Genomic DNA, 14,681 nt, shown 5'->3' with positions numbered 1-14,681 from the left:
TGTCATGTTATGTTATGTTATATTATTTTATATTATATTATATTATATTATATTATATTATATTATATTATATTATATTATATTATATTATATCGTATCGTATCGTATCATCATATCATAATATCATATCACATTACATTACATTACATTATATTACATTACGTTATATTATATTATTATTATATTATATTATATTATATTATATTATATTATATTATATTATATTATATTATATTATATTATATTATATTATATTATATTACACTGTATTATATTATATTATATTACATTATATGATTCTACATTATATTACATTACATTACAATATATCATATTATATTATATTATATCATATCATATCATATCATGTCATGTCATGTCATGTCATGTCATGTCATGTTATGTTATGTTATGTTATGTTATATTATTTTATATTATATTATATTATATTATATTATATTATATTATATTATATTATATTATATTATATTATATTAGATTAGATTATTTAGTGATCAAATTATTCATGTATCTAAATTAAAAATATACTATTTATCTCATATTTTTGATTTTGCCATTATTTAAATCTGTTATACATTTTTACAAGTTAATATACATGTTATACAATATACATGTGAAATTGTAGACATTTTTGTCAAAATGTAGACATTTTTTCATATTTTATAACTTTTTTACTATGCTTTTTATTTCATAATTTAGTTTTTATTTTTCTAATATTTTATTTATTGTATTTTTTGTGATCCTCTATGACAGTGTTTCCCAACCCTGTTCCTGAAGGCACACCAACAGTACACATTTTCAATGTCTCCCTAATCAAACACACCTGAATCACCTAATTAGAACAGAAGAAGAGACTCCAAAACCTTTAGTTAATTAGTCAGGTAAGGGAGACATCTAAAATATGTACTGTTGGTGTGCCTCTAGGAAAAGGGTTGGGAAACACTGATCTATGCAATGGTTCTTTGTGCTATGACTTGACAAAGAGAATGTGAAATCACAACAAAAGCATTTATAGCTTTCAGTGATTTATTAAGAGAAGTGTGAGTGTGCACGTGTCAGACTTTATGGGAATGCTTAGAAATGGTGGCGTGCTGTTTTCCTGGAGGTAAAACTACTCATCTCTGTATTTCTGGAACAGACGTCAGATGGCTGGAATGAAATCATGATGCTGGTTTATAGCTTGTGTTTTGTTGTAGCCTATATACAATTATTAGATTTCTAATATTGTAATATTGCATCCAAACAGACGGGTCAGTGAGAGATTTTAACAGAGGCTGACAGTATTATTATGTCTGTGTTATTGTATTTTTATGATCTCAGTTTAGACAAATGCACTCCTTCACATAAGTTCTATTGAATGGTAGTAAAATACTTTTTGTATTATTATTTTAATGCATGAATAAACCTAGCAAAGTGGTTTTCCAGTCTTGTAGAAAATAATTTCTTATTGGTAACATTTTATTGTTCTGTTTAATTACTGGGCAGCACGGTGGCGCAGTGGGTAGCACAATCACCTCACAGCAAGAAGGTTGCCTCGGCTGGGTCAGTTGGCGTTTCTGCGTGGAGTTTGCATGTTCACCCCGTGTTCATGTGTGTTTCCTCCGGGTGCTCCGGTTTCCCCCACAAGTCCAAAGACATGCGCTATAGGTGAATTTGGTAAGCTAAATTGTCCAAAGTGTATGTGTTTGAATGAGAGTGATGGGTGTTTCCCAGTGATGGGTTGCAGCTGTAAGGGCATTTGCTGCGTAAAAACATATGCTGGATAAATTGGTGGTTCATTCCGCTGTGGCGACCCGATGAATAAAGGAACTATAAATAATCTAAAGCGTGGTGAGTAAACAGGCAAATGATCGGTACAGGTGGCAAACAACGTAAAGGAATAAAGCAAATGGTAGGGATGGCTGACGTGAAACTGACGTTTAAACACAGTGTCAAGATCCCGAAGTGCAAGTCTTTCGAAACACTGCACCGAAGCATGATCTGAAACACCCAGGTCACATGACTAAGGTGATTTGAAACTCCCAGGTCAAGTGACTAAAGTGTGCACTTAGAATTCCGAGTTGTACAGATACTCTGAAATGATGACTTAATGTTTATTTTTATATGAGCAAAACAATACATATTTATTCACAAAGTGTTTATTCGGATGTCAGACCGATGTTAAAACAAAACACAAAACAAGAACAGAGCATTAAAAACTAACATCTATAGCTGCATCACTCTGGATTTTAACCCATTATCTCTCCATGCTAGTCAGGAAATCTCACTGCCCCACTAAAACCTCAGCTCTACAATGTGGGGTTTAATACGTCAATTTGCGTAACTTTTTATATGCTGAAGTTTGAACGTTTCGAAGTTTGGACACATTTGCTTTGACTGTTTTCATGAAGCCTCACTTTGCCCACCACTAGCAAAAAGTCAAACATGGCCAGGTAAGGGAAATGAAGGGAAGGGAAGGGAAAACGCATCATAATGCTCACTTAACAGTTTATCAAGACTGGGCAACGATGTGTCTGTGTGTGCTGAGTTTATAGTTCTTGAAATCAGTCCATAGCAATCTTCCGGCTGTGTGAGTGTAAATAGTAGGAATCAGGAACCGGTGTGTGCAGGGAGTTGTAGTTTGTTTACGTGGCATTGTGTAGTTCTCAGGTGATCCGCAGCCGCTAGATCACTGGTGATTGTAACATATATACAATATACTGTAGAATAGAAAAATAGAAGAAATTAAATATTCAACATGATCTTTTATTTATATTTAGGGTTATCCAACATTTCATTATTAATTATATAATTTACAACAGTAGCAATAATAATAATAATAATAATAATAATAATAATAGTTATTGTTCTTAGTTGTTATTAATAATATAATATAATATAATATAATATAATATAATATAATATAATATAATATAATATAATATAATATAATATAATATAATATAATATAATATAATAATACTTATTATTATTAATATTAGTAGTAGTAGTAGTAGTAGTAGTAGTAGTAATAGTAATTGTAAAAGTAGAAGTAGTATCAGTGCAATCCTAATATGTGCATTAAAATTGAATAAAAGACGGATTACACAAAATATTAATGCTAACAATTGTACATTTACAAGTCGCTTGTAACAAAAGTTTCTTAGCAAACCGCTGTGAGGCAATCCTGTATACCTCCTATAAAAATAATCCTGAAAATAAACACTGCTGTCATTGTGTGCATGATAGATGATATCCAACATGTATTGTGCAGCAGACGTGGGGATTCCCGACTGCATGCTTCTCATTCATGCTGTGTGAGTTTAGAGAAAAGCATATGGACACAGTTAGAGCTCTTTACCATCATATATCTCGCTAACACTTCCAGAGATCAACACTCTGACACTTCTATAATAGTGTTCACATGATACTGGAATTTATAACTCTGATATAATTTCTTTAAAAAATATCAATGTCCAATACAATATCGAAATACTGAAAATTTTCAACACTTTTCTATGATATTACACCAGCATAGCATCCTGTGTAAACTGCGGCTGCTTTTATTGACAAGTCTGTTCCGAGATATACAGAGGCATGTGGCATGTTAATAAGTCCTGTCACGCTGCCAGTGTTTAAGTACCAGGCTCTGTTCAAATCACAGAAAGTCACCTTGCGTTCTCTCTGGCAGAGCTGAATGCTGCCGTTTACCTTTGGGCGAGTTCTTCATGTCAGACATCATTACCTCAAAGTGCTCTTAACAGCCACATATGACTGATGTTTTGATAATGTGGTTGCGGTTGTACAGTATGGATGACAGACTCTGCCATTTTAAGTATGCAGTTGAGGCATGACACAGTGTTGGGCTACATTTTACATACATGTTAACCCTTGTGGATTGGTTAAATTTACTCCACTTTCCTTATGTTGGTGGCTGTTTTTTTCCACATTTACTTCCATTATAACCATTTTTTTGATTAAATGCGATTGATCAACAGTGAAAAATACTAATTTTACCTGTTAGCAAACAGGGAAAACCAGCAACAATCAAAAATGCATGACTATATGGCATCTTAACATACACCCTATGCAATAAGATGCAAGACTTGGCGCGATTTGTTGCTATTTTCAGACCAACGCAACTGTAATTTTCACATTTTGCACCACGTTGTTTAAATAGAAAACCATTTGTGACACTTTGTGGACTTTTGGGTGTGCTGGTCTATAAAGGAGGTGTGTTAAGATGTATTGTTGGTGCGTTGCTATTTTGAGGAACTGAAATACCACGCCATTGACCAACTAAAAGCAGGTCGAAAGTTCAGCGCAGAGTGCATTAGTTATGCGCCTATGCAGGTCCGAATGCTTACACATTGCCTAATATACACAGAATGTACATCAATACACAAACAGCTTTACATTTATTCATTCATTTTCTTTTTGGCTCAGTCACTTTATTAATCTGAGGTTGCCACAGCGGAATGAACTGCCGAGCATATGTTTTACGCAAGCAGATGCCCTTCCAGCTGCAACTCATAAACTAAACTGATAAAGTAAACTGATTAAATATGTTTCGACTACCTCTAAAATGGACAAGCTCAAAACGGATTAGACCTGGTTTATACCTGTGTTTAGTATCATCCGCTAAAATGCATCTTTCCAGCTGGAAAGTCAATCTTGTGTATTTTTTTGTTCTATTGTGAGCCTACAGAAGTGATCATTTACTTAGGCTAAAATATTGGGTGGTTCATTCCACTGTGGCAACCCCAGATTGATAAAAGCCAAAAAAGAAAATGAATGAATGAATGAATAAAATATTGCCAAAACTGTTTGCAAATGAACATGTTGGCACCTTTTTGTATAATTTCAGAAAAAAAGAGAGAAATGCATGATTAGAAATTTCACAAAATTACCATCCTTTGCTGTTTTCTTCACACCTAACACACCTCATATTTCACACTTCCATCTCATCCGTAAACAAGTCAACAAACTTTTATTAAAACTACAATAATTGAGAGATGTTAATTAGTGTAAGATTTTCACAATCATGATCATTTTGCTCTTTGTTTATATCACCAGACATGATAATAATTACAAAATATTAATTTTGTGCAAAGTAAATTATGGCACAAAACTTATGTAGGGCTATGTGCGGCTAAGATTTGTGAATTATTAAGTGCATCAATAAACCTTTGTATTTTAATTAACCAATGAATAAAAAACCAATCCACCAGAGGTCGCTGTCGACTGACTGACTGAATGACTGACTAACTGATTGATTGACTGACCCACCCTCGTCCTTCCCTAAACCAAACTGACAGTTTTAAAAAGCAGTCCAGAAAAAGAAAAGCCTTCGCCTGATTTTCACCATGTTTTCAGATTTTACCACATTCTGACCCTGTTACTTACTTTTTGTTTTACCCGTTTTCTGCAACCATTCTTCAATGGACTCGAACCCCATAGTCATGGTCAACTCCTATCTGCGTCTCAAGTCCGCCAGCGTATATTGCGAGCTACTGGACAAACTGGTAGCAGCAGGAAAGCTGGTAAGCGTGAAATGGAACAGTGTCATACATCTAGAAATGTCTATAGGGGATGTTTTCGGAATGAGCCTATGTTGTTCAAAACATATAAAACCTTGATGAACTATTGATAAATCATAATTAACTGAGATACTGATATATTTTGAAGAACAACCGTTTTGTAAATCTATGTCTGTGATGTGTGTAAAAGTAGCAAAAGTAGTGTAAAAACGTGCGTGTCTTTAACCTAACCAACTTAGTGTTTACATAAGAATAGCCACATCCACTTATAAATTTAATGTCTCTTGCTTCCAGTGACATTCATGTCCAGTTATTTTTAGCGGTAAAATTGACTTGATATGCTGTTTGAAACGGCAAACTAGGATTTCTTAGCATAATTTGTACATGTACTGTCCTAATTATTAACACAATGGTTTACAACACAAACACTTTTACAATCTTTAATATTTTTGCAATCTATCAAAGACTGGATAATGAGTTGTAATTCACACACACACGTTTTGGGAATGGTAAGGACCCCCTATTGTAAATCACTTTGGGTGTATGGCCATACACAATAAATAAGCTATGTACAATAGAAAAAATAAGTATTCACCATTTTTTTTTCAGAAAACATTGAAATTTTTACCTGATGTTGGTAACAGCCAAAGAAATCCATACATGCAAAGAAAAATAAACTAATTCGTTTACAAATGAAGTGCTGTGTAATAAAATAAAATGACAAAAAGATAAAGTATTGAACGCATGAAGAAAGGGAGGTGTAGAAAGGCAATGAAAGCCCAGACAGCAGCTGAAATCTCTTATTCAGCAATCCCCTGCCCTTCGTCATTGTAAATGAATATTATCTGCTTCAGTCCAACATCTATACTAGCAGGATGATGAAGATGAAACCAGGGTGGACATTTCAGCAAGACAATGATCCAAAACACAGCCAAGGAAACTCTCAAATGCTTTCAGAGAAGATCTAGAATGGCCCAGCCAATCACCCGACTTAAATCCGATAGAGAATACTAAATAAAGATCAGATTTGATAGACAAAACCCACAGAACCATCAAGATTTTTACACTTTGTTGAAGTCTGCGAAAAAAAAATCCCACCTGAGCAATGCATGTGACTTCATTCTCCATATATGAGAGGCGTCTTTAAGTTGCCATTACCAAAAAAGCCTTTTATATAAAGTCTTAAATATATTTCAACAGTTCAGCACTTTCTCTTTGTGTCATTTCAGTGTTATTCCACATAACTCATCATGACACATTTTTTTGTTTTATTTTGATGTTTGTATTGTTTTGGTTTTTACTAAAATCTGGTTCAATCCGATATCAACATCTGCTTTAGAAATATTTATAATATATATTTCCTTCACTGTAAATGCACATTACAAGTTGCCAAAAATCAGTATTGAAGTTAATACAGATTGCAATGTACCTTTTTGAGCATGATGATCCCCTCTTGATTGTGCTCGTTGGTGGTGATATCAAACATGGCTCCTCCATCCCCAGGGACGATGTTGTATTCGACCTCCGCATTCTTCCCAATGTCCAGATCATGAGCTTTGATTCTGCCAACCGCTGAGCCGACTGCTGATGACTCCGGTACACGCAGGTGGAAGATGCCTGCAGAATATATGAGCATCTCTTCAAGCACATGTGTATAGCAGTGCTGGGGAATTCTGTGCATTTTTAGGAGGATAACAAACTCTAATACACTGCTCACATTAAATAGGTTGTTCACTATTAAATTAATGTTCGCTGGTAATTTCACTCCAGGTTACTTCAGGGTTTTTGATGTGAGTTTATGCTTGTTTAGAATGAAAATGGAGAGCAAATATATGTATTATGTTGTTCATCGAAATTGTCTTGGATGCTGTAACTTATATAAAATAGTTGTGTGAATATGCGCTCGTGTGTGAATATGCGCTCACGTATACATCATGAGCCAGGTTAATTTTCTTGCACAATCATTTACATTATAAAGCCTTTATGTATCATTCAATGATTTATTTTCTTTTGGCTTAGTCCCTTTATTAATCAGGGGTCGCCCTTCCAGCTGCAACCCAACACTGGGAAACACCCATACACACTCTTTCACACTCATACACTATGGCCAAATTAGCTTATTCAATTCACCTATAGCACATGTCTTTGGACTGTTGGGGAAACCGGAGCACCTGAAGGAAACCCATGCGAACACGGGGAGAACATGCAAACTTCTCACAGAAATTCTAACTGACCCAGCCGGGGCTCGAACCAGTGACCCTCATGCTGTGAGGCGATCGTGCTTCCCACTGTGACGCCCCTTTATGTATCATCAAGAGGTATTAATTTTGTTTTGCCTATATGTTTTTTGATTTTAAAAGTGCTGTTGGGTCAAAGTCGCAGCTTAAAACATTCAAAAATCTATTAAAGGAAAGAAAAAGCTTTATAGTACGCCTAAGAAAATATTGTCAGAAAACAACCCACAGACTTTGATGTTGTTTGAAACATTACCTCTGTTAGACTTTAATAATTGATTATTTTTTATAATTGATTATGAGAAATGTCCTTTGTATTCTTACATTCTACATAATGTTAAAATATATTTTCAATAAACATACTTATTAAAAATAAATAAATAAGTAAATAAATAAACAAACAAACAAACAAACAAATAAATAAATAAAAGTAAAGAAAAACCACATATACACTGAAAAAAGTGTTGCATGCAAAACGGTTCTTGCTGTGAGGCAACAGTGCTTCCCCTTTTTCCATCGGAAAAAGGGGAAGCACTGTTGCCTCACAGCAACAACACCGCTGGTCCAACCTCCTATCGGGCTGGTTGGTGTTTCTGTGTGGAGTTTACATGTTCTCCCCGTGTTCGCGTGGGTTTCCCCCAGGTCCCCTGGTTTCCTCCCACCGTCCAAAAACATAAACCATAGCCAATCGACTAAACCAAATTATCACCGAAAACAACCCTAGTTTACACTTCTAACGCGGTGACAAGCAGGGGAGTTCTCGAGACCTACTGGAGCTCGAACTCCCCTCTCGCCCTTCTAACGGGAGGGAGCCCCGGGCTCAGGGATATTACAAGCTCAGGGCTCTCTCCCGGGACAACATGCCAGATATGCTTTATTGATTATCAGCTAAGTGTGAACTCTTGAAATGGTAAATGTTGAAAACATCCTGATCATGTCACCTAGTTCAAAACCTAAATTTCTTGAGCTATTTTGGGAGTTATTGAGCTATTGTCAGTAAATTAGTCTAGAACTTTCTACTCCCATCAGCAATTTCTACAAGATTTTGATCCTGCACTAATTTGCCTTGTTTAGTACTTCCAAGTCTTAATACTTTCCTTATATTACATAATACTTATGCTTACAACATATTGGTTCTCATGCAAATGCATGTTGGTGTAAAATGTTTCCAAAATGCTCAATAGTAACAAAAAAAGTACATGAGTACATAAAGACCAATGCATAATGCCACAGTTTTCCTCTTGTGCCAACATTCACAAGTTGGCAACTGTACATTATTGCTGAAGAGAGCTTTTGATAAATGCCTCAATGGACCTGGCTCTAAATGTGACATAAAAAAAACAGAAATGTAGTGTTTGTTTTACTATGCACTCTTTTTTGTTAGAAAAATGCTTCTTCGGGCAAAAGTTTGAATACCACTGAACTAAATCCACACTACTTAAAAAGTAGTTAAGCTAGCAGAGTTGCAACTTTTAGTCATTTACCTCAGTTCTAGTGAAGATGCACAAACAGATCATGCTGATTAGTAAAAACTAATGTGTTGAGTGGCCATGCCCGCAAAAAGCACCTCAGTTAATTAAGAAGTCATTAGATGCATTAGTGCAATGCACCAAAAAGCAAACAACAAGAGAGAGAGAGAGAGAGAGAGAGAGAGAGAGAGAGAGAGAGAGAGAGAGAGAGACTCAGAGGCATAGCCCAGAATTCAGCAGTCATCATAGTGCCATCCTCTGAGACGTGCTGATGGAAATCTGCTCCTCTCCCAGGGTATTACCAATATTTACACAGCGAGAAAACCAGTGCTCATCACTGAAACTCAACATGATTTCTATTTCACGATTTCTGAGCGCAAATGGAGCCTGTTGATGTGCACTTGTTTAAAACGGCTACATTGAAAATGAATATATATATATATATATATATATATATATATATATATATATATATATATATATATATATATATATATATATATATATATATATATATATATAGAGTTTTAACATAAAAGGATGTTAAGACAGCACACTTATTTATTTTATTTTGTGTGTGATTGCCTGTTTAAGACATTTTTTTCTCTGAAATCTCATTAAAGAGATAGTTCACCCAAAAGTAATGAATTCAGAAGTGAATTCTGCCATCATTTCCTCTCCCTCCACTTGTTCCAAACCCATTTCCATTTCTTTTTTCTGTTTAAGGCCGCACTCACACTTTGCTATCCGAACCGTGCCCAGGCCCATTTCCCGGATCGTTTGAGAAGTGTGAGTGCTCTGAATCGGGCTCAGGCACAGTTCAGTTGGCCAGCCCTGGCCCCGTTGGAAGAAGTGTGCCAGGGCGCGGTTCACTTGGGTGGTACGCTTGTAGTGTGAGTGTAAAGCACACCTGGGCCCAAAACTCAAGATGAGACGTGACTTTTACGGGACTGTTTCATGTGGATTTATTAATCATTCTTACTGTTCAATGAACGCAAACTGTTGTAGATTATTAAAGACACAAACCCCTCACTGCACGACAGCTGCACCTTTAGTAAACCTCCTAATTCCTGCAGCATGCAGACTTTATGAGCGTCAAAAGTGGCGGATCTGTTCAGCACAATATTTGACTGCGCGTCACTGCATCCCAAACGACTCAAGAAATCTCTACTGTGCTGAGCGAGAGCGCTTCTTACTGAACAGCACATCATTGATGACGTAAGCGTGCTCAGGCGCGAATGCAATGCGAGTGCGGGCCGTCGAGGAGATGGGAGGGAGGACAAGTGTGCTTCGGTCCGGTTCAAGGCAACTGTATATAGTGTGAGTACGGCCTAACACACAAGAATATATTGTAAAAGATGTTGAAAACTGGTAGCCATTGATTCCCATAGCTAGGCCTGTGACAATAATCAATATATGCACTTATCGCACAACACATGGACATGACCTCAAGCATTTTTGGAGATGCAATATATATCGCCCATACATAAAAAACAATTCTAGCAACATTTTAGCTGATTGTGCGACATATCTATGTCTATTGGAACTGTCAGTGTGGTTAAAAACACTACAGTATTTACTATAAACGACTCTAGTATATTTTCAGGTGGGTGTCTGACAACTGCAAATAGATCTGGCAGCAGATGTCGCAGCCTCTTACTTTTTACCTTGCACTTTTTTTTGTTTACATTTATTATTATTTATTTAGGAGGCGTTTTCACATTCTGATTCCAATGCCTCATTAATAAATTGTTAAAATTACATGAAATATTTTGAGGAATAAAATATTATGTGTTCTTTGAAAGAGTGCACTTGCATTGTAACAATATTATTTTATCATTCTGGCATTATATAATGAGTGTCATAAAATGGTCTTAAATTGACAATACTATCGTTTATCGTAAAATATTTTGGTGCAGTATATCGTACTACAAAACATCGTGACAGTTCTACCCATAGCAATTTTCCCTCCAAATATGGATGTTAATAAATTTCATTTTCAAGCATACTTAAATATCTTGTTTTGTGTTCAAATCAATGTTTGAAACACTTCAGGGTGAGTAATTTGTTCAGTTTATTTATTTATTTATTTTTTGATGAACTATCCCTTTAATTCATGAAATATTCAAATGTAACATGCTGATCCACTCAAGAACTAATTATGTTTGTGAGTAATGTGTCTATGTTGTTTTTTCTCTTAATCTCACTCTGCTGCTTCTCCAGACATGTTACATTTACATGTTTATGCAAACAAGATTCAAGGTTATTTATGCACCTTACAACATTTTCTTAATGAAGGCATTGCATTTTAAATCTTTTTAATGGTATGTGTATTTAAAAATCTTGCATTTGCATTATGAGTAAAAGCTTTAGACACACCTAACATGCTTTGTTTCACAGCCTTAGAGAAAAAAACACATGAGCAACACACATGCAATCGTATTTTAAAATCAAATGTTAAACACACAGCTGGTTTTGGAATGTTTTTGATTGGGTAGAACAAAAAAAGTTCTAAAACAACCTTTCACATGTGTTGGATGTGCAATCTCATGTTAAACTCACATGTGAAACACACATGGAACACACATGGAATACATGTGAAACACGTCTTCATAACATTTGCATGTGAATACAACAACAAAAACTGAAAATGTTTTGGAACATTTTTATTTGAAAAATAAAGGGAAAGGACAATGTTCCGAAACAGCATGTTTCATGTGTGTTTCACATGGGCAATCTCATGTTTAAATTAGTTTAGATTCAACTTTATTGTCATTACACAGACAATTACAAGGCAACGAAGTGAAGTTTATTTATAAACTAATTTCGAGAGGATCATGTGACTATGATTGAACATGGCTAGTTCTGCATTATCTATGTAAGATCCACCAGATGATTATAAAACCACTATAAAGAGCCAGGGTTTCTCACTACAGTCATCTTTGAGTTGAAGAATCCCCCTTCAACCCCTACTCCTCCACCTTTCCCTTCATAGGGTGCACGGTGGCCCAGTGGTTAGCACTGTTGCCTCACAGCAAGAACGTCACTGGTTCTAGTCCTTTAACAGGCCGGCTGTCATTTCTGTGCAAAGTTAGAATGTTCGTCCTGTGCTTGCCTGGGTTTCCCCCGGGTTCTCCGGTTTCCTCCCACATTCCAAAAACATGCACTACAAGTTAATTGATCAATTTTAATTTACATTTTTAATTAATTTATTTATTTATATGTTTATTTGTTTACATGTTGTGCCAGAGTTAGCTATAAAGCTAATTTACATCTGTAGTCCCTGGGCAGGAAGTTGTAACAAATTTAAAAGTAAAAATAATGCAATATACACTTACAGTACAATACATACAATACATCATTGTCAATAAACTGAAATCAAATCAGTGGCTACATATCTGACCTACCTGAGCTCAGAGCTCCCCTCTCGCCCTGCAAACGGGAGGGAGCCCAGGGCTCAAGGACCTTTTGAGCTCAGGGCTTTCTCCCTGGACATCATGCCAAACTTGCTTATAATCAATCGTCAGCTAAGTATGAAATCTTGAAATGCAGTTTAGGTCTAACCAGGAGTGCAACAGCAGCAATGCAGTATAGGTATAATATATAAAATGCAATTATAGAAAAACTATGGGTAATATTTAAAGATGGATGTACAATGAGGATTTATATACAAGTTTTTTTTAACTATGAACAGAGATTAACAATAGATGAATATATGAACAGGTTGCTATTAATAATCAGAAGTATGCAGATAGCAGTGCTTTCCACAGGTTTGAAATATACTTGTGGTTGTGGCCGGATTGAAACACACCTTTTACCCACAGCACATATGAAATAAGGTAAACGAGAGAAGATTTTTCACTACTTAATATAAACAAACATTTTTGATCGATTGAGCGCATACAAAAAAAAAATCTAAAAGAATGATAAAAATAGTAACAAAAACAAATGTGTCACTAAATATACTTGGGTGGTCGTTAATTTATCTTGGCAGCCCGCCCAAGTAAAGTCTATGTGTGGAAAGCCCTGAGATAGATATGAAAATAATTACAAATGTATATGTGCAGTGGATGTGTACAATTCAAAATGAATTAGTGCAACAAAGTGTAAAGAATATGTACACTTTTATTTTTGCAAATATTAAATAGTGTAGTGATTATGGGGAGTGCAAGTTATGAAGAGAGTGTGGGGTGTATGGGGAAAGAGTAAGTGTGTTAATAACACATGTTAAACACAAATGAAACAAATGCATGTGAAACAGAATATTTGTATCTGAAAACAACAACAACAACAACAACAACAACAACAACAACAACAACAACAACAACAGGAAATATACTGCTCAGTGAGCGCCGTCTTTTGGATGAGACAGAAAACTGAGGTACTGACTCTCTGTGGTTGTTAAAAATCCAAGGCTGTCCTTTGAAAAACAGAAGGGGTTTAACCCCGGCATCCTGGCCAAATTTGTCCACTGACTTCTGACCATCATGGCCCCCAAACCATCCCCATATCATAATCGAATTCATCATGCTGTCTCCTCTCCACCAATCAACTGGTGTGTGATCTGGCTCAATATGGCTGTCGTTGCATCATCCAGGTGGATGCTGCACACTGGTGGTGAATGAGGAGATCCCCCCCCCCACCCCCATTGTGTAAAGTGCTTTGAGTGTCTAGAAAAACAAGATGTATCATGTGTGTTTCACATGTGCAATCTCATGTTAATATCGCACAAATGGAGAAAAACATGCTTTCAGAACCATGACAGAAACAATGATTCTTTTTTTTTAAAGAAAATGCTCCAAAGCAACTTATTACGTGTGTGTTGCATATGTGCAATCCTATCCTAAAATCCCATGTGAAGCAAACGACAAACACACGTGAAACTTGGCTTCAGAACAACAGAAAATACAACAGAAAAAGTCATGAGTGTTCCAGTTGTGTTTTGCATTTAATTGTGACCTGATTGCATGTGTAGTTCGTGGGTTTTTTTTTTTTTTGTAAGGGTCATCATATTAAAAAATGGTCATGAGGTTTATGCGCAACTGTATTAAACTTCTTTGAGTGTACTGAATAAAACTCCTTTAAAAAACAAACATGTATATTTTATATAAACCATATACTGTACAGCACTTCTGAAAGTTTTCTTGTTTACAACTTCAGATTGGCTGTTAAACAATTACACTGCCACTTACTTTTAGAAAACCTTGGTGGGTTGTCGTTGACGTCACTCAGAGTGATGTTGATGGTGGTGGTCCCTGCCAGACCCCCCAACTGCCCGCCCATGTCTTTGGCCTGGATGAGAACCTGATAGAGCTCCTTCACCTCACGGTCCATGTTAGGAAGAGCTGTCCGGATCACTCCTGCACACAGTTCGAAAAAAAAAAACAGACAGCGAGACTGTGTTAATGGAAAGAAGAGAGCAGAGAAAAGGACGATAA

At 35.8% G+C, this 14,681-nt stretch overlaps 1 protein-coding gene across 1 annotated transcript in view; it reads right to left on the bottom strand.

The window, feature by feature from the left end:
- The window catches only part of LOC130238338 (cadherin-12), a 324,447-nt gene that overhangs the window by 87,156 nt on the left and 222,610 nt on the right, over positions 1-14,681 (bottom strand). Inside the window, exons 5-6 of the mRNA XM_056469330.1 lie at positions 14,436-14,603; positions 6,970-7,157 (exon numbers count right to left, since the gene is read on the bottom strand). Coding sequence (XP_056325305.1) covers positions 6,970-7,157; positions 14,436-14,603 — 356 coding nt within the window. The remainder of the gene's footprint in view (positions 1-6,969; positions 7,158-14,435; positions 14,604-14,681) is intronic.

The sequence above is a fragment of the Danio aesculapii genome, chromosome 12, assembly GCF_903798145.1.
Source record: "Danio aesculapii chromosome 12, fDanAes4.1, whole genome shotgun sequence".
NCBI classification, from domain to species: Eukaryota; Metazoa; Chordata; class Actinopteri; order Cypriniformes; family Danionidae; genus Danio; species Danio aesculapii.
This window is presented reverse-complemented; position numbering and strand designations above follow the sequence as displayed.